The 27,562-nt window shown below is 46.6% G+C and overlaps 1 protein-coding gene across 3 annotated transcripts in view; it reads left to right on the forward strand.

Moving 5' to 3' along the window:
• KCNJ1 (potassium inwardly rectifying channel subfamily J member 1) overlaps positions 1-18,031 on the forward strand; it is a 30,089-nt gene extending 12,058 nt beyond the window's left edge. The window contains exons 2-5 of one of the 3 annotated variants that reach the window (XM_087868283.1): positions 847-998; positions 5,686-5,824; positions 11,672-11,768; positions 16,131-18,031. In XM_087868283.1, coding sequence (XP_087724409.1) covers positions 16,152-17,270 — 1,119 coding nt within the window. In that variant the 5' untranslated portion in view covers positions 847-998; positions 5,686-5,824; positions 11,672-11,768; positions 16,131-16,151 and the 3' untranslated portion in view covers positions 17,271-18,031. The remainder of the gene's footprint in view (positions 1-846; positions 999-5,685; positions 5,825-11,671; positions 11,769-16,130) is intronic. The other 2 variants (XM_045783757.2, XM_045783760.2) reach the window with 2 other exon arrangements.
• The last annotated feature ends 9,531 nt before the right edge of the window (positions 18,032-27,562 follow it).

Raw genomic sequence — 27,562 nt, forward strand, 5'->3', positions numbered from 1 at the left:
TTTCCTGTGCCGCTCCTAGAGGTCCTTGAGACAGCCACCTGCTCAGATCCAGATGTGGGAATTAAAATTATTCCCTAAATACCAATTCAACCTTTGGCTGCCTCTTCCCTCTCAGCAGAGGGACCGAACATTATTGAGTTTTTAATGTGCGGGACCCTCTGCTGGGTGTTCTTATACTGGTTCCTGCCTCAGCATTGGGAAACACGTGTTCCTAGTTCCATTTTTTATGGCGAACACTCAGGATCAGAAAAGCAGATTAATTTATTCTGTTGACAAGTAGAAGGGGTAGAGTCCAGGCCAAGGTCTGCATCACCTTCCAGCCCATCCCTTCACTACCTTCAGGACGTCCGTCTAACCCCATCCTCGCTTTGCCAACCCCACGGCAGGCCTTTTGCCATGATGTTCTTAGTCTTCGTGCTGCCCACAGCTTGGACCTCACACCCTCTGGGTGCCAGGGAGCCAGCATTTCGGCCAATGCCAAGCCCCGTAGTCAATCTCTTTGCCATTGCTACTGGTCTTCCCTCCATCCCATCTTTTCCATCTTGACCAGCACAGCACAGGAGAGCCTTAGCAAGATGGACCATGGCAGGACTAAAATGACGATGGGAAAAACCCATCACTGAAAATGGGGACAGTTATTGGGAGTATGGTGGGCATATGGTTGGACAAGAACCAGAACACAGCGGCTTTGGCTGGAAGGTATACCATGCAGGTCTGGGCAGAGCAGCAAGACAGACACGTCAGAAAGAGAAAAAGAGAAAGAGAAAGAAAAATTTAAAAAGCAAACAACTCATGATGACCTCTAGGATCTTAATTTTGACTTTTCTTTTCTTTTTTGTTTTCCAGGCTTAATCGATTGCATTGGGAAACCAGCTGTGTACAAACGCAGGTGGGCGCTCAGTCCCGGACCAGTCAGCCGCGGAGCCGGAATTCGGGGCTGGCCCGGGACCACGTGTTTCAAGGCCGGAGACTCTGGGGCACCTGCACGCACTCTCCAGGTAGACTGGACTCATTTCTTTTCCTAGGAATTAGTGCTCATAACAGGGCAGGGGCTATACTTCTGTTTTTTCCCCCAAAGCATCATTTATTTATGATACTTGATAAGATCAGCTTTGGTCCTGATACTGTGTCATCACTAGGGTGTGTCATCACCACCCCTGGGTCCCTATGATCTATATTAATCCAGGTGAGGATTTTTGTTTTGTTTTGTTTTTGCTTTTGTTTTGTTTTGTTTTGTTTTTTAAGGCAGGCAGCTGAAAATAGAGACAAAGTGGCCTGATACATTCTTTCTTGCTCTTAATAGTGGCCCTTGTTCAGGAGGCATGCAAGGAAATCCAGCCCTGCCTTTGAGAAAATGGCCACTTGTGGGATTACACAGTGGGTGGTTTTCTGTCATTCCCTGGAGACGCCCTGAATGTGGGCTCCACACAGCTCTCCCCTCAGCAGACAACAGAAGCACCCAAGACCACCCCTCCCCCCAAGCCAATCAGGTTCCACATCCCCTTTATCTCTCTCTTCAGTGGTGAGGCAGAGGGAAAGAATGATATGGGCTGGATGTGGGGGCAGGGAGGGGCTGTAAAGGGTCCCATGGGATTCCGGCTTGTCTGGGAGATTGTGCTGAGTCCACAGAGAGGTCCGTGTAAATAAGACTTGGGTTATTAAGGTTCCTGGCTCCAGGAATAAAACAAGGGCTGTGGGGAAGGAACAACATGCTAGGAAAAATGAAAATAAAACCCATACTGAGAGGAGAAGAGAGAGGGAGAGGATGAAACTGAGCTCTCAGGGGAGCACGAGAGGATGAACAAGCAATGGCAGATATGTGAGCATGGGGTGGGGGCGGTGCATGGAGGCTGGGCCGTGGTGCCACGGAGTGAGGTCAAGGCCACCTCCTGGCATCCGGTCAGATCGCCTGCGAGTCCATGGACCTCCTGCTCTGGGGACCGGCAGACCTGGCTCCCAGGCACATGACTTTGGCCTGACCTCCAGGCCTGGGAGGTGTGAGGGGCGAGTGGGCAGGGCTGAGATGGCCCTTCACCCTGGAACTGCCAGGTCAGGGTCATACCAAGGGCAGTTCTCAGTTCTGTGGAGCCCAGAGGGGTGGTGCAGGAGTGGGAGGCACCCACATTCTACCTCAACTGCTCCACCAAGCACCATCTGGGCCAGGTGGGAAAGAAGAATTTCTCCCACAGATATGGAGAAAGGAGACATCTCTACAAATTCTAGTAGCATTCCTTTTCAGGGAGTGAGGACGAGCAGAAGAATCTTTCTGTACCTCCATGCTCTTGAGACCAAGACAGTGGTGCCTCCAAAGTCACAGTGGCCACTTGCTAAAGGAGGGGACGTCAGATCCAGCCCAGGGCCCGGCGAGGGCCTAGCGCAGTGCTTCTGGCTGGTGCTGGAGGACGAAGCAAGAAGAGGAAGACAAGAAGGGGAGTGTGTTGTGTCCCTACTGTGCAATAGGCCCCTTGCATGTGTATTTTTTTCTGTATAATATAATATAATTCCCATACCATACAATCCCCCACTTAAAGTGTACGACCATGGTTGCTTAGCATTTTCACAGAGTTGTGTGACTGTCACCACACAAGGGCAGAACACGGTCATCACCACGGAAAGAAACTTCATACCCATTGGCGAACATTCCTCATTTCCCTCTTCCCCTACCCCCTGCAACTACCAATCTCACTGCTCTCTCTGCAGATTTGCCTAGTGTAGACGTTTGTAGAAATGGCTCCTTCCACTTTGCAAATGCTTCGATGTTCTTCCGTGTTGTAGTATTTCGTGCCTTTTTATGGCTGAACACTATTCATTGTACAGCTGTGCCCTGTCTTATTTGTTGATTGATGAGTTGATGGGCATTTGGGTTGTCTCCACTTCCTGGCGCTTGCGAATAATGCTGGTATAAACATTTGTGTGAAAGTTTTTGTGGACATCGTGCATTTTCCATTTAATCCCCATAATGGCAAAATGGGCATTATCATCACTGATTTATTAGGAAAAAATGCAGCTCAGAGAGGTTAAGTAACAGTTTTTGAGACAGGGAAGCTTCTTTTGATTGGGTTTGATGAGCCTTGAAGGGCCAAGAAGGGGAAAGGCAGTGGAGGTCCACTTCACCTTTACCAGGTCATCATACACACCATGGAGTAAAAAGAAATGGCAGGCATGAGAGAAAGTGCGTCAGCAGGGCTGCTGTGGGCTCCGCGGGCCTTCTTTCAGGAGGCAGGTCGTACTGGCATGGCCCTCAGGTCTGGGAAATGTCCCCCCTTTCCCGCTCACCTCCTCGTTTCAAGGGCAGGCATGAGAATTGGTCAAGAGCGGTTCGAGACCATGGCTGGAGTAGCTGGTCAGGCTTGTGAGGACTCAGGTGGGAGGAGTCTGCAGTGGTCCCCATTCCAACAGGGTGCCTGGGGTGGGCTCGGCCCGGTGACAAGAGCCGCAAGGAGAGGAATTCAGCACGGGCCCAAGGGCAGCTCTATGGCATGGGACGACAGGGTCACAGAGGCTGATGGCTCTGCTTCTCTCTGCCTCTGGGCCTTTCCCAGAAAGTACTTGGACACGGGAGTGTAGTGACGTGCCGCCCCATTAATGCAACTGCGATGGCTAGGCGGAACCCAAGCCAAAGCTGGTAATCATTGACCCTCAGAAGCTCCCTGGGGCAGAGCAATAGAATCTACAGGAACACGGGCTCGCCAGCGAATCCCCTGCTCTGTGGTTTATCCTAGAGCCTTGCCCTTCTCATCACCTTTCTGGAAAGCCGGAGGCTCCTGCAGCCTGGACACTGGCATAGAGAAGCCCAGAATGAAAGGCATGGCAGATAATAGCCTGACTGGGTCTGTCAGTGGGTGGCAGGCTGTCACTGGAAAAGACAGGATGTTAAGGGCTTGATCACGTTCCACGGTCAAGTGCTGTCGAAGCTCTTTCCAGCTATTTGCAAGATCGATATGAATGTCCCCATTTCTTGGAGGAACACACTGAGAGGTTAGGTAGCACCCAGTGTTAGAGCTGGTAAGTGAGTGACTCCAGATCCAAACCCCACATACCCACTTCTTCACTCCTTCCTGGGAGCCCCTTGAGGCAGCTCTGATAGGGGATCTTAAATATAAGCTAGAATGTGCGATGAGAAGATCCCCTCCAAACTCAAGAACCTGGTGTTCTGTGCCTTGTCTCTCGCACGTCTATCAGAGCTGGGCTGTACCACCAGCACTACACCCTTCACCTTGGCCATGGCAAATTCTAGTCCCCGGGTGCCATCACTCAGGCATTAGCTGAATTGGTCCCCTATTTTAGAAATTGTCAAGGTTTGGAATTCTGTATATTATCTTATAAACGAAGCGTACTTTCCTGTTGCAGGCGCTCAGGGAAGTGTGCTCGGGACCTCCAGTCCTCATGGAATTTACTCGTTTCTGGGCTGGAAAGACTAAGTCGATGTAACACCGACCCAAACCACAGAGACCTAGAAGGCTCACACTAATAACAGGATCCCTGCACTAATAACAAATGCAACTTTTTGTAAACATTTAAATTCTTTTACTCAATCCTTGTGCCTTTTAAGGTGGGTGGCTCAAAAGATGAAATTTACGAATTGTTACATTGTACACGTGCACAGTTTTCAGACACACAAACTCCCAACACATACTTTTACAAGATAAACAAGTGAGAGGATGATTATTTTATTTGCAAAAATCAGTTCTCACTTTGTAAATAATCTAGTAAAGGATTTTTAAAAATACCTAATAACTTAACTCATATGTAATATGATTTACCTTATACAATCAATTTCTGTTCACATCCCATCTTTTGAGAACACCATACATTAGTTCCAGATGATATGTCTAGACCTGGACAAAGATGTCTGCACTGTCATGGAGTTCTTTTGAGTAGACCTGAGACTAGAAAGGCCATGAGACTAGAAATGTCTTTGGATTATTCTGTTAATTCCATTTTCTGTCATAGGTTCATTAGAAACCAGAATTCAGGTGCGCCTGGGTGGCTTAGTCGGTTAAACCATCTGCCTTCGGCTCAGGTCATGATCCCGGGGTCCTGGGCTGGGGCCCGGAGTTGGGCTTTCTGCTCCACCGGGAGTCTGCTTCTCCCTCGCTTTCTGCCCCTCCCCTCTGCCCGTGCTTGTGCACGCACATGCATGCGCTCTCTCTCTCAAATAAATAAATAAAATCTTAAAAAAAGAAGAAGAAGAAGAAGAAGAAGAAGAAGAAGAAGAAGAAGAAGAAGAAGAAGAAGAAGAAGAAGAAGAAGGAGAAGAAGAAGAAGAAGAAGAAGGGACGCCTGGGTGTCTCAGTTGTTAAGCATCTGACTTCGGCTCACGGCGTGATCCCGGCGTTCTGGGATCGAGCCCCACATCAGGCTCCTCCACTGGGAGCCTGCTTCTTCCTCTCCCACTCCCCCTGCCTGTGTTCCCTCTCTCCTGGGTGTCTCTCTCTCTGTCAGATAAATAAATAAAATCTTTGAAGAAAAAAAAAAAGAAACTACAATTCAACAGGTAAGATAGTGACCCTGAAGAGGTCCGGCCTGAGTGAACGGGGGGTCTCAGAACTGATCCTTCCGCTCCTTCCTTTGTGGAGGAGTTCCATCTGCTCTTTGGACAGCCTGATTGAAATTTTACCCAGGATTCTCTAGGGATCGGTCCTCTCTCTGCAGACAACAACCATGTTTGCTGTGTTTTACCAGGTGTCTTTCCTACTGGGCTTCCACCCCGATCCTGTGTGGTCCTGACAAAAGGAAGTTGGCAGGGAGCTCTGTTGGCCATTGCAAGTTTCGGTGATACGTGGAGCTTTGAAAATCATCTCCTGCCCCTCTTCAGACAGAGGCAAGTGGCTTGATGTTCACATTGATTTCTCTGTCAACAAGGCAGCAGACCACCCAGGCTAGAAGAAAGCCAGATAAGGGTTTGGTTATGAGGAGCCCGAGGCCACAAGGCCCAGGCATCTGCCAGGTCCTGGTGCTGTGGAGACCGAGTTCCGCCATTAGAGAGCAGTGTTCGGCTCCGTTGGCCTCCCCACATCCCCTTCTGAAAACCAAGCGCTTTGAGTCGTTCACACCTTGATGAAGCTATTTATTTCCTTGGCAATGCTTATTGAGTATCTACTCTAGGCTGGCACTGGGGATACAGCAATGGAGGTCATGGATGGGGTCACGGCCCCCAAACTAGCACAAAAGAAAATGTATAAGTTGAAATGACTATAAAAACTATACCCCCGGAAAGTAAAGAGTACAGTAAACTGCTGTAAGGGGAAGGAACCTGATTGAAATGGGGAGGGCGTGGTCAGGGACTCTTCTCTCTTTCAGAAACTGCCATTTAAGTTTCTGTCTAAGAAATGGCCTTTAGGTTGAAACCAGGTAGCCAGCCTGGGGTTGGGAGGAGGGAGAGTGGAGTGTCAGTGCTCCCTGAGTGTCTTCCTTCATCTGTATCCTTGGCTGTTGCCCAGGCATGACCTTGGCCACTCAGTATGGCTGCACTGACCAACTCCAAGGCCAGGGTGCTTTGCCCTCCTGCTCGAGCAGTGAGGACACCCGGCTCAGCTCACCATCACTGGCAGACTCTCCTCTTCCGCTGGGGGAAGAGGCTCCCCATCCTCCCTCACTAGCCTCACTGTTGATGAAATACTGACTATGGACCGTGAAGTAACTGCACTCTATAGATATCTAGAAACGTCTCCAAATGGAAGATGTCATTGCCATAACTTCAGGCCATTGCCAACAGTTAGCTCAAGTCAGGACAATCTGCAGAAGTTTCCAAAGAAAGCACCATGCTAGAGAGTGTATCTTCAGTGGCTGCCACAGTTGTGTCCCCATTACTTCAGCATCATGACCCTTTCTGAAGTCTGCCTGGCATTATGAGGCCCTTCTTGTGACAAGGGGGCCTGTGGCCTTCTCCACCAACATGCACCTGAGGATCCAATCCTGTTGGCCCTGGACCCCCTCCATGGGGCCCCCGTGGCCTCACACACACTCTGCCTCTTTCCCCTTTTCTGATGCTTTTGCCCATGCTTTCCCTTGTCCCTGGAAACCTATCCCCTGTCCACCAATCCAAACCCTCCATATCCTTTCAGGTTTCGTGTCTTCAAGAAAGGTTTTGTCTCTTGCTAGCTCTTAACTGCTATGTGATCTCTGCATTATCACCATTTCTGGTGCATAGTAAGTCGGTGCTGAGAAAACATTTGCCTTCCCTCTCCATTGTTCAGTAACTGTTCTAAGTACGCCATAGTGTGTACAAGTGAGGGCTTCTCAGCCAGATCTAGATTCTTCTAATCTTTGCTCTTTGGGCTTTTCACTTTGTGACCTTGAGAAAAACTGCTAAACTTTGCTGAACCTCAGTTCCCCAACCCCTAGGTTTATCATGAGAATTAAACACTATAAGGTACGTAAAAGATGTTGCTCTCGTGCCTGGGCTAACAGCCCAGGACCCCAGTATTTCAAGGCTCCAGTGGGGCACCACTCGCATTGTGCCCTAGAGGGCGCTATTCACACAGCATGCAGGAGAGTGCAACAAGTCTCCTAAAGCTGTCAGCGGGGTACGAAAGCCGTCCATGGCGTCCTAACAGCCATTGCCCACTCTCAGGAGACTTTTCTCAGCCCTGGTCTTTCTCTTCATTCAATCTGAGCGGTGCATCTTCACTTTTATCTTGACCCTTCTGTTAACCGTGGTTCAGTCCACGCAGACCCAATAAAGCAGTACCTTCTTGGTAAAGAGCTGAGCTCCCTGAAGTTTAGAAGAGAAGAATTCTTAGAAAACCTTTGGAATAGAAACCAAGTAGATCCCCCTGTGTGGCTGAGAGTTTCTCTTGCCTTCTAGTGCTCTCTCAGTCGGCTGTCACCACTGTTCACAGCCCCCGGGAGGTGTGTTGCTTTCTCTTCAAAACTGTGAGCCAGGCAGAGATGAAGTGCCTCCTTGTGGTCCTTCCCCACGTAGGTGAGACATGCTCGCATTTCCTAAGTACCTTAAGGAACAGTTATGAAGAACAATAAGGAAATAATACTGAAAGTACACAGAATAAGCATCCAGCTTTCAAAGCATCGGTTTCTGATTCCACAGCAAATGCACGCTGTCACCAAAGGCTGAGAAGACCCTGCAGACATCTGGCTTGCGTCCAGCTTCCCTAGCTCCTGGGCTGACTGAATTCGTGGGAACATCATACCTCTTGACACTTCCTGCTAGGACCCAATCCACGTGCCATGTAGAAATAGAGGTCTTTGTGGTGAGAGTGTAATTATCTCAGGATGACCAATGGTCATGGTAAGCAAGTTAGCTAGATAGATGGGACCCCTGGGTGGCTCAGTTGGTTAAGTGTCTGCCTTTGGCTCAGGTCATGATCCCAAGGTCCTGGGATTGAGTCCCGCATCGGGCTCCCTGCTGGGAGCCCGCTTCTCCCTCTGCCTGCCTGCCACTGGCCCTGCTTCTGATCTTTCTCTCTGACAAATAAATAAGTAAAATCTTGAAAGAAAAAAAAACAAAAACAAAACCTGCATCTAAAAATTTTAACTCCTTTTAATGACTTTCTGTATTTCAATTTGGTTATTTCCTTGATCCTTCACATCCGGATGCAAAGGCAAACGAATGTGTAAAGTGAACATATGGCCTGTAAACGGCTTTATGACTTCTCAGTTACGCCTTTTCTTCTGTGTGTTCTTCTGTCCTTTAGTGGTGCCAACGCGTCCCGGCTGAAGAGCACCAGGAACACCCCTGTAGTTGAACAAGTTGGCTTTTTGCAGCTAGTGAGAACACACGCCGTGAAGAATTGTGGGGAGCCTCACTGGGTGCTAGAAAATACTTAAAGAGGGTTTGGGCTTGTTTCAGTGATTTGGAGAAGATGTAAAGAGGCAATACTTTGCTCTGGGTTAGATGTCAGAATTCAGAGTAATTCTCTGAGTGATCACGTCAGTAAATCTTATCATCTACAAGGGGAGAAGCCTGGTGCACAGCCAACGTCATTATCGGTAAAGAAGCAGCCATTACTTCTCATAGCCCACATGGGGGGATTTGGGTCATTTTTGTGGTTTGGAGGACGTTCAGGTTTTTGTCTTGTGTTCAGACCTGATTACAGAATGGCCTTGTCTGATGTGGATGTTCTGTGAAACCGTTCGCGTTCAACAGAAGAACACAGAGCCCTAGTGGGGAGAGTCAGGACAGCCCCTAGCAGCGCCAAGACCCTTTGCAGGGGTGCATATGTACATATATTCAGTAATATGATCAAGGCCTGGTCAATGTCTATGGTGGGAGAAGGACAGCATCACCCCAGGCACCACACCTCCAGGCAGGCTTGTTAAGAATCATTCTCGTTCCCTCTATCCTCTTTCTACCTCTGCAAGATAAGGCTCCTGCCGTGGTTATAGACAAAGCCTTTATAAAAACACATTCCCGGGCTCCCTGGGTGGCACAGCGGTTAAGCGTCTGCCTTCTGCTCAGGGCGTGATCCCGGCGTTACGGGATTGAGCCCCACATCAGGCTCCTCTGCTGGGGGCCTGCTTCTTCCTCTCCCACTCCCCCTGCTTGTGTTCCCTCTCTCGCTGGCTGTCTCTATCTCTGTCGAATGAATAAATAAATAAAATCTTAAAAAAAACCACAACAACACATTCCCTTTCCCCTTTCCCTAGTCTTTGGTTTCATGTGGGAGGACAGGCTCTGGAGCCAACACAGTTCGCAGGCAGTGATGCCCTGGTAGAAACTTTGTCACTTTCCTACAAGCCTTTGCCTTCACCTGGCTGCTGTCTCCCACAAAGCCCATTTAACTCCGCATAGCAGAGTTGTGGCCTGAGTCAGCCACACCTGGTACCCTGTTGCACACATTTAAATTTGTGCACTAATAATCATAGTTCTTTCTACTTATTGCCTGATCGCTATGTTCTAGGGACTTTACATATGTGATCGCATTGAGAACACCCAGCAATCTTTGAAAGCCTATTTTAACAGCCATTTCACAGGTGAGGACACGGAGGCTCAGAAAGACTATGTGGCTTTCTCAGGTCACCTGGTCATCAAGTGACAGAGCTGGGGTTCAAATCCATGTCTCTGCTTACTTGAGCTGGATTCCTTCCACCTGCCACGCTGCCTTAGTTATTACCTGTGCTGTGAACATCCTGGACCAGGTCCTCCCATCCTCTCTTAATCTCCCTGCCTGGCACGCCTCTGCAGTTATTCCGGTAATCTACTGGACCAGCTGGCTCCAGAGAAATCTACAGAACACGGCGTCATTTATGAGAGCACCAACACCCTTAGACCTTGTGATTCCCCAGATCCTGTTCCCACACTCTTTTCTTGGGAAGGAGCCAGGCACCCAGGAAGGCCTGTGTTACGTTCCCACCCTGGACCCAAGCAGACCTGTGGCTTCACAGTGGACTGGATCTGGGAAAACCCTTGCCCCAAAGGAAAGGTGAGATGTTCCTGAAATGCATTCCTACATCTAGCCTGGAAGAGCTTTGAGGTTCAGATGCCCTTTTATGTGCCAGGAGACCAAAATTGGTTTCTACCGGCCTTGCCAAGGTCTATTTAAGAAGGGCCCCTGTTGACCCCAAGTGAGCTGCCTGAGAGTGTTAAAGACATCAGCGGTGACTTCTCTGGGAATTGCGGAAGGAAAGGGAAACAGCCCTCCGTCTCCAGTGGGTTCTGGGGGTAGTGCAGGAGCTAGATGACTCAGTGCTTGTCAGGGGCTTGAGGGTTTGCAAATCCAGCTGGGTGGGCGGCTAGCCTACAATAGCTCGAGATCATTTTCATAGAAAACAGGAAGTGCTCTGCACACAGCACACCTTAGCAAATTTGTGTGTCAAAGAGCATGAGCTTGCCACCCAGCCTGCTAGGTCTCCTCTTTGGTGGCTGCTTTAACCCCGTTCTTCACCCTGTCGGGGCAGCAAACCTGCCACACTGCAATAATCCAATCCCTTCTTCCCTGTGAATGACTGGGGAGCAGGGACTGTGGTCCTTAACTCTTTTTGCTTCCTAGCCTAGCACCCAGTACATAGTAAATGTTCAATAAGTCCAATGTTTGCTTACTTATGTTAACGAAGAAGGCTGAGCTCTTGCCCCGGAATCCCGTTCCATGCCTTGTTGTTGTTGGTCCTCAGTAATGTTTGCTGATTCAGTTGACTGTTGGCTTAAACAAAGCAGTAAAATTTCACGGGAACTTGAATTTCTCCCCCACCGTGGTTGCAAAAGGAACTACAGAAAACCATTTGATTTCTGCCATCGGGACCCATAACTCGTTGGTTCTGCATCTAACATAAAATCTCAACTCTCGAGAAGAGTCCCGAATGGAAGTAAGGTGGTGAGAGGTCTGATGAAACAGCAGACTCAAGTAAATGTTTTCTCATCTCCGAAGAGAAATGATGGCCTTTGGGATTCTAAGTAAGAGGCAGCAAAAGCCAAGTCCCTTTGCTTTGCTTTTCCTCCCTCGGATCCTGTGGCTGCGGAGAATTTGCTGGAGCGGGGCAGGAGGCATTGTGGTGAGAGCTGTAGGAAGCCCCAGATCCGCCGTTCTCAGTTGCATTCCTGCAAACGCACAGCTTCTGCACGGATTCCTTCAGCGTCATCAATGAGCACGCGCCATGGGCTGCTCGCTTCCCATGAAGGGAGTTTTGGTTGATGTGGGTGTTGCCTGCAAACGAAGGGTGCATTTTTTTATGGACAGAAGGAGATCCAGGAGTAAAATATGTTTATTTTCAGGAATTTGAAGGGCTCGTAAGCAGAAGAGACTTCAGACTTCATTAGAATTACCATGAGTCGTCCCTGAAGCAGAACTAGACCAGTGTTCTTCATACGGGTTTGTTATTTAAGTCAACAATGAAAATATCTTGGGGCATGTGGGTGGCTCAGTCGTTAAGCATCTGCCTTTGGCTCAGGGCGTGATCCCGGCTTTCGGGGATCGAGCCCCACATCAGGTTCCTCCGTTAGGAGCCTGCTTCTTTCTCTCCCACTCCCCCTGCTTGTGTTCCCTCTCTCGCTGGCTGTCTCTATCTCTTTCGAATAAATAAATAACATCTTTAAAAAAAACAATGAAAATATCTCACACGGCGTGCCACCACTGAGTGTGTGGCCCTTGTTTGCCTTTCCAGCCTTGCGTCTTACTGAGACCCTCTCGCACCCTGTTATCCAGTCACCTGGCCCCTCTTTCAGCCCCTCACACTCCCTTTCTTCTGCTGTCGCTGAGCCTGAGTCACACACGATTACAGTGCAGTTGGCTCCAACTACACACCCAGGTGTGTCTCCTCTAAAATGTCACCATTAGAGGGGGACCCATAGAAGTGCCAGCAAACTCCTTGCTTTTATGCTTGGGCTGATGGATTTCTTTGTCATCACTTAACAAATATAGTTCCTAGGACATATGAGTCTCATACCATCCTCAGGCCTTGCCCTTGATAGCATGTCTCTGCCTCTCAGATAAGATGCTCCCCAGAGCACTCCCACTATTTCTCATCCCAACATCTTCCACTCCCCCCTTGACTGGAAGCTTCTTTGCAGGGACAAGGAGAGTGCCATTTGGTAAAGGATTGCTTCCCTAACGTCTAGCACAGTGCCTGACACACATCCTAGCAGCAATGCAACATTGTTGAATCATGATAGAAACATAAATTAATGAATGCAAAAAGACAGTGAGTTTTCTGTCAGCCGAACTATTGTGCAGAGAGTGGATACCCATGGGATAGAGATCTTTTAGAAAAGGTGTTCTTTTGGGCATATACACATCACACCACATTGTAATTGCTGGTTTCCTGAGCTCACTTCCCCATTTGACTGGAAGCCCCTTGAGAATGGGAGCAGATTTGATTTGTTTTTGAAACCATACACAATAAGCATCCACTCAGTGTTTGGAAAGTGTACAAAAAATCTATTTTGTGAGAATAGACTCTTTACAGAACAAGAATACTGGAGCACGGAAGAAAAAAAATGGCAATAATAGAATTCACTGGCTTTGCCAGGCCACTAAGAGTACCTTGGTAAATATTAGCTAATGTACAGCCCTTTGCTTGCTATTAAGATTTACTGATTTCAATAGAAAGTAACCTAAAAACTGTACATGCTACACAACACAGGCAACCAGGGCCAGTCCCCGGCCACCCCATAGTACGAAAAATACATATTTACTCTGTCTGGTTAGATTAGATGTCATTGTCTAAGCGAAGTGGGCTATGTGCCGATTACAGTGCGTCTGCCATGTGAATGGTGGGTTTGGTCAACGGATGGATTTGTCCCATATTCTTACATTCTCTAGGTATCATTCTTACTCTTTGAGTAAATAAATCAACAGCATTGGCCAACCACATACATGTGAAAATTACCTTCAGTAAATGCCAGATTTTAAAAAATAACTCCAACAATAAAGGCTGCTTTTTAATCTCAGTTTCTTACGTAACAGAGACTATTATATAGAGAGATTGACCCGGTATCTTGTTTCTTCCTGGTGTAACCTCACTTTCATCTTACAAATACGTACCGATCTAAGTCTATATACTCACCTGTATCTTTGTGAACACTCGGAAATCTCAGGATCTCAGTGTGTTTCAGAGAACAGGCTCAGAGATCGATGATAACTAATTCTTTCTGGTGAAACGCTAATAGGCATGACCTATGAGAAACAGCAAGAGAGCTATATAGAACGTGGCAAAGGAGAGCAGGAAAATGTTGGAACTCAAGCCATGCCTGCTGCCAGGGACCTTAGCTGGGGGTTTGCATTGTCTTAGCATGACGGTATTCAAGCCATGTGAGGTCTAGAAAAAAAAAAATACCCAGCTTGGGGCTCGGACTGAGAACAACCAATTGCCTTGGTTTAAGCCACCCAACTCCACTATCAAATTAAGTGTTTTCAAGCTAATACAAATTAGCATCAGTCCACTGACCAAACCCTAAAATAAATTAGGCCGAGTCTAAAAGAAATCAGCCCGCAGACAGAGACCAACTCCTAAGGCCACTTCCTTGCTTTCCCCAGGCATGGATACCTCGGGTCAGAATATGCTTAGGACGTTGGTAAGTGCAGACGGTCTGGGGAAAGCATTATAAACTTATCGCTTTTGTTTTAGCTCTTTGCAAGTCCAGGCGGATATTTTATTAGTAATGCAGGCAAGGAAACCCAGACTTATCCAAGAAATAAATCAGAGGCTACTTATTCACTCTACAGAAGTATTCTTTATCTTTGAAAATGAAATGAACTGAAGAGAGACTGGAAGAGAAAAGTCATGAGGAAGAAAAACTCAGAAGTTGCGTTTCAGGAGCCATCTCTGGGAATATAGTGTGTGATGACGAGAATGTGGATTCACTTGATAAATGTTGGCTTGAGAATTATTATTTTAGGTGACATCCTCTCTATGAAGAGCTTTTAAGAGAGTGTGAGCTTCCATGAACCTGGGAAAGGGAGGAAGTCCCCAGTGAACGTAAAGGAGAGAGCCTGGGGAGGGGGCAGACTCTTCTTCAGTGTGCCTCACCTGGGACCAACCCCTAAGACTCTTTGGGGACCTGAGGTCCATGAGGGTTGGGTGGGATGTGGGTAGGGCCTTCTGAATGTGTGCACTGCTGTTTGTTCTCTGGGTAGCATTTTCTTTCTCTGTATCTTTAGAACGTGTCCTCAAAATTTCAAATCACCACAGCTGTGGTTTTCTCTTCACCACTTCTACCTGGTGTTGGCTTCTTATGTTTTCACCTGGTTTAAGGCTGTGAACAAAACATTGTGGGATATAGTACTTTTGTTTAAAATGTATCACCAAGTTGGTTTCGCTTCCTGGTTTGTATGAATAAACATATTTTTGAAGGGGGATTTTGAAATCTATTTTAGAAACATATTTGCATTTAATTAAAAATACCACGAAGACATTGCTAACCATGGTGGGCACACCTTGGAGTGGGGGAGGGCACATCTAGGGGAGGAGGTAGTCTAGGGTTGATGACCGTGGCTTTCATCATCATTGGCTGTTTAGGGGAAAATCCCTTCACTTTTTCTTGCTGTAAACTGGAAGTCACAATAATGTCATCAACAAGAAACCATTGAGCAAATGGTATTTTGAAGAGCTTACTTCATTCACTGAATTATTCCATTTATGCTCATTGAATAACCAGTGAGTGCCCATAGACTATGCTAGCAGCTGAGGGAGAGGAGTGAATAAAGCATGGTTCTACCTTTATGCAGAATTATTTGGAGTACTAATTAAATCAGAGCTTCCCAGTCCTTCAGCTTAGAAGCAGGGAAGAAAGCATGAGCCATTGATGGCGGCCATCATACTATTCCTCTTAGGAATCTTGGCATACCATGGAGAGAAAAAGTGAACAGGCTTTTAGCTCCACTGAGCAAACTCCTAAGATCTTATGGTAGGACTTGACAAAACTGTATTGAGGAACTCTGTTCTAAATAGTCTCAAGAATTAAAAAAAAAAAAAAAAAAAAAAAAAGGAACTTGACCAGTATTTGTCTTAAAATGTTTCAGGCAACTCTAGACTTTAGAATATAAAATTTCATTACTGAGGTGCAGCATGTTAGAGGTTCCTCTGGACTGGAAGCAGGGAACCTTATGGTTTATGTTTTTAGTTGTTTTCCTGCCGCTGGTCAGTACATGACTTTGCTATGTCATTAAAATTTTCTGAATCTCAGTTCCTTCATTGGATAAATGAGAAAATTGAACTGGGTCAAGATTTCTTTTGATATGGAGTGATAATAGCAGTAGTAATGTATTTTTATATATTACAAAAAATATAAATGGTCCTTCCAGCGTCTGCTTTCGCAGATATTTTTGCTTAGCAGAAGGCTAAATTTATTAAAGAAAAAGGAGAATCGATTTAAAGAATAATATCAAATAACTCATAATACAGGTCATCATTGGTTATCACAAGCATTTTTAAGTTTGTGTGCCACTGACTGAGGTCAGGAAACGTTTGAGTACATGCCCTCTTAAGTTCCTTCCATTTCTATCACCCTCTAATTATTTTCCCTCTTTGTATTTAAGCAATATGGTCTTCTGGTGGAAAGTTTCTGTTGAAAATAATGTTGTGGTATCCAGAATAAACTGCCTGCTTTCCTGAATGATTGCTAATTCAGATTGTTTTGAATGGTCTTTCATGTGGAGTTAGCTCTCTATGTGATTCACCTAGTCCACTGCTGCTATAAACACCATTTTGTTTTGTTTGTTTTTGATGTGTTTCAGATCAGAGTGCTGACAGAAAGAATGTTCAAACATCTTCGGAAATGGTTCGTCGCTCACTTTTTTGGGCATTCTCGGCAAAGAGCAAGGCTGGTTTCCAAAGATGGAAGGTGCAACATAGAGTTTGGCAATGTGGAGGCCCACTCAAGGCTTATATTCTTTGTGGACATCTGGACGACTGTGCTTGATCTCAAATGGAGATACAAAATGACCATCTTCATTTCCGCCTTTTTGGGGAGTTGGTTCTTCTTTGGTCTTCTGTGGTATGCGGTAGCCTACATCCACAAAGATCTCCCTGAGTTCCATCCTTCTGTCAACCATACCCCTTGTGTGGAGAACATTAATGGCATGACCTCAGCTTTTCTGTTTTCTCTGGAAACACAAGTGACCATTGGATATGGATTCAGATTCGTGACAGAAAAATGTGGCACTGCCATTTTTGTCCTTATCTTCCAGTCTATACTTGGAGTCATCATCAATTCTTTCATGTGTGGTGCCATTTTAGCCAAGATTTCCAGACCCAAAAAACGTGCCAAGACCATTACATTCAGCAAGAATGCAGTGATCAGTAAGCGGGGTGGGAAGCTTTGTCTCCTAATCCGAGTGGCTAATCTTAGGAAGAGTCTCCTTATTGGGAGTCACATATATGGAAAGCTCCTGAGGACCACAGTCACTCCTGAAGGAGAGACCATTATTTTAGACCAGATCAATATCAACTTTGTAGTTGATGCAGGGAATGAAAATTTATTCTTCATCTCCCCGTTGACAATTTACCATGTCATTGATCAAAACAGCCCCTTCTTCCACATGGCAGCAGAAACCCTTCCCCAGCAAGACTTTGAATTAGTGGTGTTTTTAGATGGCACAGTGGAATCAACCAGTGCCACCTGCCAGGTCCGGACGTCCTATGTTCCAGAAGAGGTGCTCTGGGGCTACCGTTTTGCTCCCATAGTATCTAAGACTAAGGAAGGGAAATACCGAGTGGATTTCCATAACTTTAGCAAGACTGTGGAAGTGGAGACCCCTCATTGTGCATTGTGTCTTTATAATGAGAAAGACGCTAGAGCCAGGCTGAAGAGAGGTTATGACAATCCCAACTTCAACTTGTCAGAAGGCAATGAGACAGATGACACCAAAATGTGACAGTGGCTTTTCAATAGGAGTAAAGCAAAGTCTTGAAGATACCTGGTAACTAGAAGTATTAGGAAGCAATCAACAATTTGAGGGTATGAAATTAGGACAAGAGCCTTCAACGTCCATCAGCACCAATCCCCTGAACCCCACAGCCACGATCTTACAAGACACGGAGCTCTACAAAGCAACTACATTAGAACATGCAATATTCTTATAGGAAATGGCAGTATGGAAGCCATAGGAGTTCACCTGGAATCTCGAATATGATTATTTAAAATCATGCGGTGTTGATAGAAACAGAATCATCAAAAGTTTCATAGATGGGCCAAATGAGATCTTAAAAGTCTCCTTGAAGAAGTTATGAGCTTTAGATAGGATCAGGGAAAAACCATATTCTCATTTTGATTCTACTGATAAGAAGTAAGTCACTTTTATTTTCACATTGGCTGTTATCAAGGGAAAAACGGTCTCCCTTGGAGAGCCATTTTTGGTTGGCTGGAGGAGATGAAAGGAGAGGGACGGTTTGTGACCCCACAGGGAGGCAAACATGAGGTGTGTTTTCCTCTGAGGGCCAACACCACGTCTTCCTCAAAGGGACCAACTTAATATAAGAATTGATCTTTAGGGAAGGGTTTTACTGTGAATGTCTCGTTCAGTCCTCCACCTCCATTATTTTAAATCCATTCTGGAAGGAATGGGACTCAAAGCTCCTTAGGAATTAAAATGTTTTCAGTGTGTTGATTCATATATTAAATCTCTGAAGCTGTGCACTTGCTTTCCAAAAGGGTCAGTTATTGTATATTAACTGTAACAGACCGACAGGTGACATCCCTCTTGCTGAGGGTGGACTTCCTCCTGGGCGATGTGGGAGGGGTGGGAAGATGGCAAATAGGACCATAGTTGTCTGGACACCAGCTTACCCTGAGGGAAATGACCCTGTGGTTACAGACATGCCTCGTTCTGTGCCACTCCTGATGGTCACTCCAGTGTGTCTTGGGTACACAAAATGGTGGCTGTGGCAGTTTCCCCTTAGGATGGGTCTGTTTTCCCAGGCCTGGGGATGAATTTGTTCAGATTCACACACATGCTCTTGTCCTTCTGACCGAGACCAGTACAAAGTCTGATGGGCTAGGAGTTGTGCACTTTGTCAGTGGCCGTAACACTGGACGTGACTGGCCTCCATGGGAGATCAGTCTGTGCCTATAAGTGTGCCAGCATCGCAATTTGATCTATTGACAAAGCTAAAGGAAATGAGGTATGACAAGCTTGAGGAAGCCAGAATTCTCTGCTGCCACTGTCATGAGGTTTTATGACTCTGTAGTCCCTTCATAAACTGGCGGGTCAGAACACATTCCTTCTGGTCTGTTCTGCTCATTAACAGCATGCTCGGGGATTGCTGGAAGTGAAATGATCTTATAAAATCTGCTCCTTTTGATGGTTAAGAGAGCTGAACAACCGGAATCTTTGTGATTGGCATCTCCTTCTGGGTTATTCAGTGGAAATCTGTGCTTTCAAATATTCCTTTATTAGGATTAAGGCATTCTGCTACCTGGAGTCTCTTTCTTCATGCAAATTCCCATCAAACCTCTAGCAACCATTAATATACTTACATCCAATAAAGCCCAGAGGACATGAGGGTCTGTAGGTACCTTTTAATAATCCTAAGGGGTGGCTGGAACCCAAAAGCAGCATAAAAAGAACGGGTGACCGAAAACATAGGAGCTCAGTTAGTAAAGAAAATAAATGGGAAACAGAAAGTTCCAGAAGGCTAATTCGCCTAAAGTTTAATGCCAATGCTAAAAGCACGCTTTTTATTCCAATGAAGTAACGTTATTCCCAGCAGGACCTGACCATATTAGTAGTATAATTGCTACAGGTGCGCCACATTGTTTTATTTACTGAATTATCTATCCTTCTGAAAGCAATTCAGTATTTCTTATTCCTTCCAAGAAAAACTGCATCCCATGATGCCGTACCACATTCAAAATTTTCCTTGGCACTGAGTCCCTTGAAGTGCCTAACTTAGCCCTCCTGCTATGGGGGTTTTGATTTGGAGAGTCCCAACCTGGTTTAATCTCCCAGGACTCAGGTCGACTCCGGTGCCAATATTCAGACTGAAGATTTGGGAGGTGGTCTAAAAATTTATTCTACAAGAGAGGAAGGGTAGAAGGAAAAGATCCTCTCTAAACTGCCAAATCTAACAAGTGAGACGATTAGAGTGTCTGTTTCAATGGCTAATGGGCGAGTCACAGGACAGCAAAGAACTTTCCCGGTGGACCGTGTAGACAGTTTAGGAGGTTTCTTCCTTGGAGATTTTTCACAAAATGGGGCATCGCTTCTCCACTGGATGGTTCGGTGAATTGCATGGGGGCTCTTTCTCCATCTAGAACAAAGGTGAAAACCTCTGATGCGAAGAATGCAAATGAGCCCTGACCCCGCCCCTCGGCCGTTGTTGTCAGCCATTACAGGAAGTGCGTGTCAATCAAAGCTTGACAGGGGAGATAGAGCATTTTATTTTGGAAGCCAGAAGTTTGAGAACAATGACTGGAATTTCCTCTTTCTGTCCAGCAAGGGCTGTTTGTCACTGGGGAGATAAAAGTCCAGGGGTAGGGAATAAAGGTTATCGGGAACAGCGCAACACAGAGCCGTGTGGGGGGGCGCCGCGGGAGGAGGGGTTATGGAGGAAATCTATTTCAATGCCTGTCATTGAGTTTCCATTAAAAGAACATTCAGTTAGGAATTCAAAAATAATTTAATCTCCCCAGCCAGATGCACCCAGCTGGACTCCTTGGAGCCGAGCCCCGCAGACAGGGAGATCTGCACCGGGGCTGCGGGGGCTCGGAACTGGGGAGGGCCGCTCCCACATCTCCAGCCAATGCGTCCTTGACTGCCCTGGGTGTTGTGGAAGACCTGGGCATCTTTCAGGCTCGGGAGACACCCCAAGACCTGGGCTATAGCAGAACTAACTCAACGCCAGGGGCTACTCACTGAGTTCTTACTATGTTTTAGGTTCTGTTCCAAGCATTTCATATACATTACCTTATTTAATTTCCCCAATGGCTCTAGGACGTCCTATTTTTACATTTATTTTTCACTTGAGGCAGCTCAGGTAAGGAATGTGACCAGAGTTACTACCTGGTAAATGGTAGGGCTGGGATTCAAACTCTGATCTGTATTGAAAGCCCACTTGTTTAAAATGGCTCAAGTTTGCTTCCTACCATGGGCCCCCCCCCAGGGGCCCCCACCAGGGCCATCAGACATTTACCTTGAACTCAAGGAGAGTGGGCATATATTCCTGGTCCTGACTTACGCTTTGGGAGAAACCCCTCATTGCTTAGCACAGGGTAGATGGCCTAGTTAGTGCTTAATAAACTCTCTGGACTTGTCTTAGGAAGAGGTAGTGTTTAACCAGGACCTCTGGATAATCGGCTAGGTCAGCATCTGGAAATGTCGTGGCTAGCCTGAAGACTTGCCGAGCCTGTTGGTGCAAGCTAGCTTTCTACGTCCACACACATCCTAACTTACATGTACAGTGACGTGTTGTTGTATTTTCATCTCTGAGTAGTCTTTCATTGGACATAGAGACAGATACTATTTCCCTTTTGACAGATGGGGACATGGAGCCTCAGTATTCCCGGAGGACAGTGTCTGCGTTCTCCAGTCACCTCAGTGTGTCTGGCACCAACCCTGTGCCTCACGTGGCCAGTAACTGGTTTTGGAATCAGTGAATGGATGAATGAGGGACTTGCTCAAGTCAATATGGTTAGGAGTGGATTTGAAGCAATATCTGTCCAAATGATGTTTGACAGGCTGCCTCGCTCACGAGCAGAGGGGCCTTGACAGATGACTTCATTTCATCTACGATGACATTTTTATGATGTGTAAAACTGAGCTTTGAAATAGAGGTAAGGGGAGAATTAAATGAGATAATAGACGTTCAGAATCCCATTATAGAAAGTAAATGATTATTGATGTGGCCAAATAAGGTGGGAGCATGGGTTTGGAGCCAAGGGGCTGAAGGGCAAAGAGCACAGGAAGCAGAGGCCTGGGAGGGGCTGTGACAGAGACCAGACGAGGCCTCCAGAAATAAGTGATAGGTCTGAGGCCTCCTGGATATTGGATAGGCTATGATTCAGGGGAATCTGAGTAGAATCTTGGGGCTGGAACTTCATTTCAACCCATCAGATGCTCATTGAGGGCCCACTGTGAGCCAGGCACGGAGGGTGCGAGAATGAGGAAGGAAAGATGGTTTCTGCCAGGGCCGTAAAGGATCCCGAGGGGCTCACACCAGCCTGGTGGGCCAGAGCTAAGCTGGAAGACTGCTGATGATGGAGAAAGGGATTTTCTTGCCTGATGCCATGTGCTTAGCGTAGTTTCCATACGTGGTATTGACACGACTGTTAACAACAGGACTATTGACTATAGTTTTAAAATTAATTGGGATTTTAAAAAGTCTTATAATACGTCCTACCAGGGATATGTGGTCAACAAATGGTTTTTAAATTACTGGAAGTAGTTCTTCCCTCTATGATTATGTACCCACTCGACGTAGAGTTAGGTTAACTTGTCTCAGGTTTTTTACCAATTATTAGAGCTTGTTTATTATTTCCCTTTTTGATTGAACTGTTTTAGTAATTATGCAAAGAATTTATATGGTTCAAAAATCATAGAATAGAGTATGGGAAATTCATTGCTATTTCTGTGCCCTCCCTAGTCCCTTCCTCTTATGGAAAAGGTACCTGTTCTTATGAGTTTTATCAGGCTACGGTTTCACTTGGAAAAATATAAGCAATACATATATATTTATATCCCCCCATTCTTACACAAAAGGCAGCATTCTAGAAACACTGTCCCGCAGTGTATCCCTTCCTCCGGCAGATGGCTACATTAGGATAATTGCTGACAATACCAACATTGGTGGGATCCTCCTTTCCACTGTCCTTTTCTGGCTTTTGCCGAAGTTGCTGGAATCTTGCTCCAGAGGCCCCTGCTCTGCTGTCGTGGCCTGAGAGATTGTGGATGTGCCTGCTTTGCATTCCTAAAAGACTGCCTCCCTTTGCAGAGGGCCTGCAGGCCTTCCGCTGCCAAGGAGCTGGGGCTCCCAGAACCAGGGTTCTCAGCAGGGGACAATCTGCCTGAGAGCAGCAGCTCTGTAGGGATCAAAACTCTCTGGAATTTTGGCTGGTTAGGAAGTCAGAAGAGGTGCCCTCAGGGAAAACATCCTCATTTCTGTGCATGGTCTGGGGTCTTGCTAGGGAGTGGGGGGATTCAGTTCCAGGGGCATTCTGGGTCATCACTTAGGGTTCAGGGACTCTTTGGAGGTTGGGGGTCAGGAACCCACCATTGTATGCAAAATTTCATGCACAAGCATTGCAATTAAAACAATTAAATGAATTAAATAAATAAAACGCTCAGTTGAAGTATGAAAAAAGTCCTGAAGGAGGTAGAGGTAGGGGGAAGGCTTCTTCGGGGTGGCTCCGGACCTTAATGCTTGGAGGAGATCTGACATAGGGAGAGGGGAGGGCGACCAGATGGGCAGGTTAGTCCCGGGCTAACAGAAGAACAGGATGTACATTTGCATGGGGCTTCGGGAGGTGATAGGCTGGTTTACATGGGTGCCCCATTGGCATAGGGCGTGGAGGGAAGTAGCACTTTATGGTCAGGAGTCACAGGTTTGGGCTGGTGTCAGCCCTGAGTTTGAATCCTGGCTCCATCAGTCAACCGCAGAAGTCTCGGAACGGGCAAAGACACAATGAAATGAGTATTTTTAGAAATACAGCTCTGGTGCTGGTGCGTAGGATGGATTGGGGGAAAAATTGGAGGTGAAAACTAGCTTTCAAGGGAGGGAGGGAAGGTGTCACCATTCTCGTTTTTCAGTAGGGAGGGAGGGGGAAACATGCTCAGAGACCCTAGGACTTGCCCAGGTCACTTAACCACAGATGAGAAAGCAAGGGCCAGAGCCCAGGGCTTCTGTTTTCTAGTTAGTTGAGTGTTCTTCCCTGGGCTACACAAACCCCTCATGCCCAGGGGTCACAGTTCCAGAAAGAAAGCTCCCCAGGAAGGTGGCAGCCAAGGTCAGGGGATTGCTTGCCAGGACCAGAGCGGGGGAAGTGAGTCAGAGTCTGGGAAATGGAGAAGGTGCCACATACTTGAACAGTGTCGTGGGGGGACACAGAGGGCACCTGCTTCTGCCTTTGCACTTGGTATCCAAGGAGCCTAGGAGGAAGGTGCAAGGCTTGTCTCCACGGTCGCAGAAGTGACTTCCTCTATCCCAATGAGGTGAAAAGGAGGTGATTCACTCATTAGCAGGCTGTTTGTACCACCAGCAAAGCTGGTTTCAGCTGAATCAGAGTGGCAGTTAGAGACCATAATGATCTCGATGCCTCTGTCAGTTCCCCACATCATAACCTGAATCTGTGACTACCTCTTAAGGATCTCCCCTCATGAAAGCATGAAAGAAAAAAAAATGTAGGTAATAAAGAGAGTTTGAAGGCAGGACACACAGTGGGAAGTTCACTGGCTTTGAAGACAAGCTCAGCTCTCCCATTTACTGTCCCTCTTATCTACAACCAGTTCTTAACCTTTCTGAACCCTTTTTCCCAGTTGTAAATAATGGTAATTAATATCTATGTGAAAGAGTTACTGGAAGGACAATAGTGTGAAATTAATGTGGAATGTAATAACACGTGAAGCGCAGAGCACAGAGCCTACTGTGGGCTCCCACCGGATGGTAATTGGAGTGATGGTAAGGCGATGGTTTTGCTGATGATGGGCAAGGAGAAAGTAGTGGTTCGTCCCACCCTGTGCCTTTTACCCTGTGCCTGACCTCATCATCGTCTCTCCCTAGATTCCACCCTTTTCTGTTCCCAGCCTTGAACTTAACCTAAGAGGTAACTCACTTTCCTTCCATCCCTCCCATCTGGTCCACTATACGTGCACAGAATCCTAGCAGCTTAACAGTGAACAGGACCTATGATCTCGCTCCTGATTCTACCTCGTTATTTTATAGGTGGAGAAACTAAGAGCTCCAGAAGGAAATGACTTGTACAATGTGTCTTAATGGCCCTCGGAAAGCACCACTTGCTTCAGACATTCCACCACATGACTAGGAGAGTAGAAACAGGTGATATTACTGAACTGACTAGAGAGGAAGTCTAAAAGGAGGGGACCCTACCATAGTAGTCTGTCATAAGCGAGCCCACACTTTCTGTGAGTGTAGTGTGCCTCTGACCAGCAGGTGGCGCCATACACCTCCAGATCACAAAGTGAAAGCGGGGGGGGGGGGGGGGGGCATTGAAAAGTTAGCCTCCGGACGTGGAGTGGTGGGGAGCCAGCTCGAGCACACCCAGACAATTCTTTAATAGCCATTATGTTTAGAATATTTAACAGAAGTACATAAAGATATCTGGGTCATCTACTCATTGCTGGCCTGATAAAATGTGAAGACTTTTTCATTTGCAAAATGAAATCGTGATGTAAAAGCTCATAACTCTAGAGAGATTAGGACGGCAATAGAGAAAGTTATCGTGTATTTATTTATTTTTTTAAAGATTTTATTTATTTGACAGAGAAAGACACAGCGAGAGAGGGAACACAAGCAGGGGGAGAGGGAGAGGGAGAAGCAGGCTTCCCGCTGAGCAGGGAGCCCGATGCTGTGGGGCTCGACCCCAGGACCCTGGGATCATGACCTGAGCCTAAGATAAACACTTAACGACTGAGCCACCCAGGTGCCCCGAAAGTTATCATTTATTAAGAGTCCACTAGAGCTGAGACGCTTTACATTTTTCCCACAATGAAGCTGAAGTAATATTATTATTCCCCATCTTACAGATGAGAAGACTGAGGCTTGTCCAAGGCCTGTATGTGGCTATTGAGGGCAGAGCTGGTATATATCTCTGTGTTACACATTTATATTTATTTGCTTATTTTCTTTTAGATTTTATTTATTTATTTGAGAGAAAGAGAGAGCAGGGGGAGGAGCAGAGGGAGAGGGACAAGCAGACTCCATGCTGAGCGTGGAGCACGATGCAGGACTTGATCTCACAACTCTGAGATCATGACCCGAACAGAAACCAAGAGTTGGCTCTTAACTGACAGCACCACCCAGACACCTGGTATTTGCTCACTTAATCCTCACAACCACCCTGGGAGACAGGAACAGCCCACCCACACAAGCACGGGTCACAGGCTCTCCCCAATAACAGGCCAACTCCTGTCACCTGGTGGCCTGGGTTACAATCCTGACTCTTCCAGTGGCTTTTTTATGACTTTGGCAAGTGACTTAACATCTGAGTCTTACACAGCTTTCTCGTCTTAAGACGAGGTTAATAACAACGTCGTGCAGAGGCTCAATGGGGAAAACGTATGAGAAAACAGTGTTCATGAGAAAGCAAGGTTCTCTTTTATGGGATTATTTTTACTGCAGGCATCTAATAGCTTAATTCATGAAAGACGTACCCAAGGCTATGTGTCACCGGATTACTGGTAGCGACGATACACCTATGTGTGCCACAATCAGGAAACGGGTGAAAAGCAGCATGGACCCGGATACGGCGTAATGCCATGTTACTTTCCATGGGTGTTCGGGTGCTCAGCAAGGTCCTGAACGTGCACTGGAATATAGGGTGCTCTAGGAGCACGTGGAGCTCATATCCCAGAGGCAGTGGACAGGAAACACTGTTGCCAAAGGCGAGACAGGGCGCAGGGGTCCTAACCTAGTCTGGGGCACCAAGGAGAGCCTGTGAGAAACAGACGGCAAGGTGAAACCCGAGGCATCAGGGAAGAGTTAGCCAAATGATGGGAGGCAGAGGGGGAGGATCAAGACAGGAGGGTGCTCCTGGAATCCGCCCAAAGTCCGGGGGTGTGGAGCACAGTGTATTACAAACCACATTTAAAAGACACTGTAATGCTTTCAGACAGCGTTCCCCAAATGCCCAGTGAAAGAAGAGTGAACCAAAAACTATAATTTTTAAAAATTTAACTCTGAAATATTTTTAAAAACATACAATTTTGTTGCCTATATGTATGTATACATATTTGTACACATGTGTATATGCACATGAAGACTCTGAAGTAACCACAAATTCATTCATTCATTCATTCATTCATTCATTCATTCATTCATTCATTCATTCATTCATCAAATGTGTTCTGAGGGCTGATGGTCCCAGGACTGCTAAGGGCAGAAGGGATACAACTATCAAGAAGATAGGCAAGGGCCCAGCTTCATGGTTTTACTTTCTAACGGAGGGAGACAGGAAATAAACAAACACATGTGTCCAGGAGACAGGCTACAAAGAACATTGCAAAGGGTCAGGATGGAGGTGACTGGATGGGGGGAGCTACTTTCGTGGAAAGGGAAGGCCTCTCTGAGGAGCTAAAACTGAGAACTGACCCATAGGAAGGAGCCGGCTATGCAAAGATATGGGAGGAGAATATTCTAGGCCAGTGGTCCTCAACCTTAGGTACACATTGGCATAGGGACATCATTTGGAGAGCTTCAAAAAATACTGATGCTTGCAGCCCCCCCCCCCCCACCTCCAGATTCTGATTTAATTCTGTAGGGAGACAACCTGGGTATTAGGGTTTTTTCCAGCATCATAGAGATGTTTACCAGCTTTCCTGGAGCCGCTAATATACAGTAAGGCTGAGGACCACTGGTCTAGGTGGAAGCACGTGGAAATGATTCACAGTCATTATCTGATCACCTTTGGGTGGTAGCACAATGCTTATATTTAATGCCATTTTTTTAATAGTGTGTATTTTGCTGACTTTTATAGCCATGCATTTTTTTTACAGTAATTTTAAGCGGGAGATAACTCCGACTACAATGTCATATCCAGGGGTCTAGATAACGGTCCAGGCCTCGCCTAGACCTAGGACGTTTGAATTCCAACTGCTGCTGAACAGGGGATCGCAGGGCAATCTTGGGCAAATTTTGTTACCTTTCGGGGCCTCAGGTTTTCCTTATCTCTAGAATGAACTCTATAATCCGTGACTCTCTGAATTGGAGCTCTGAGTAAGCAAGAGCCAGCAGAGGCCTGAATAAGTAGAAACCTGACTCTGTGTGAGGGGATGTCTCTAAATACGGGCCATCTCTAAACTTCCAGAGTTCTGGAGGATCCAATCAGATGCCTCTTTTGTTTTTTAATGTGGTTTTCATGTGAACCTAGTTTCTGGGGTTTTCTGATGCCGGCTCTGCATGAAACACAGAAAGACTACCCATGCCCTTCTCTCTGTCCCCTTATGTCCCAGCTCGACCACTCTGCTGTCCTGCCCACTCCCATACTGCCACAGTGTCC

The sequence above is a fragment of the Ursus americanus genome, chromosome 16, assembly GCF_024610735.1.
Source record: "Ursus americanus isolate L20-20 chromosome 16, mUrsAme1.1.p, whole genome shotgun sequence".
In the NCBI taxonomy this organism is placed as follows: domain Eukaryota; kingdom Metazoa; phylum Chordata; class Mammalia; order Carnivora; family Ursidae; genus Ursus; species Ursus americanus.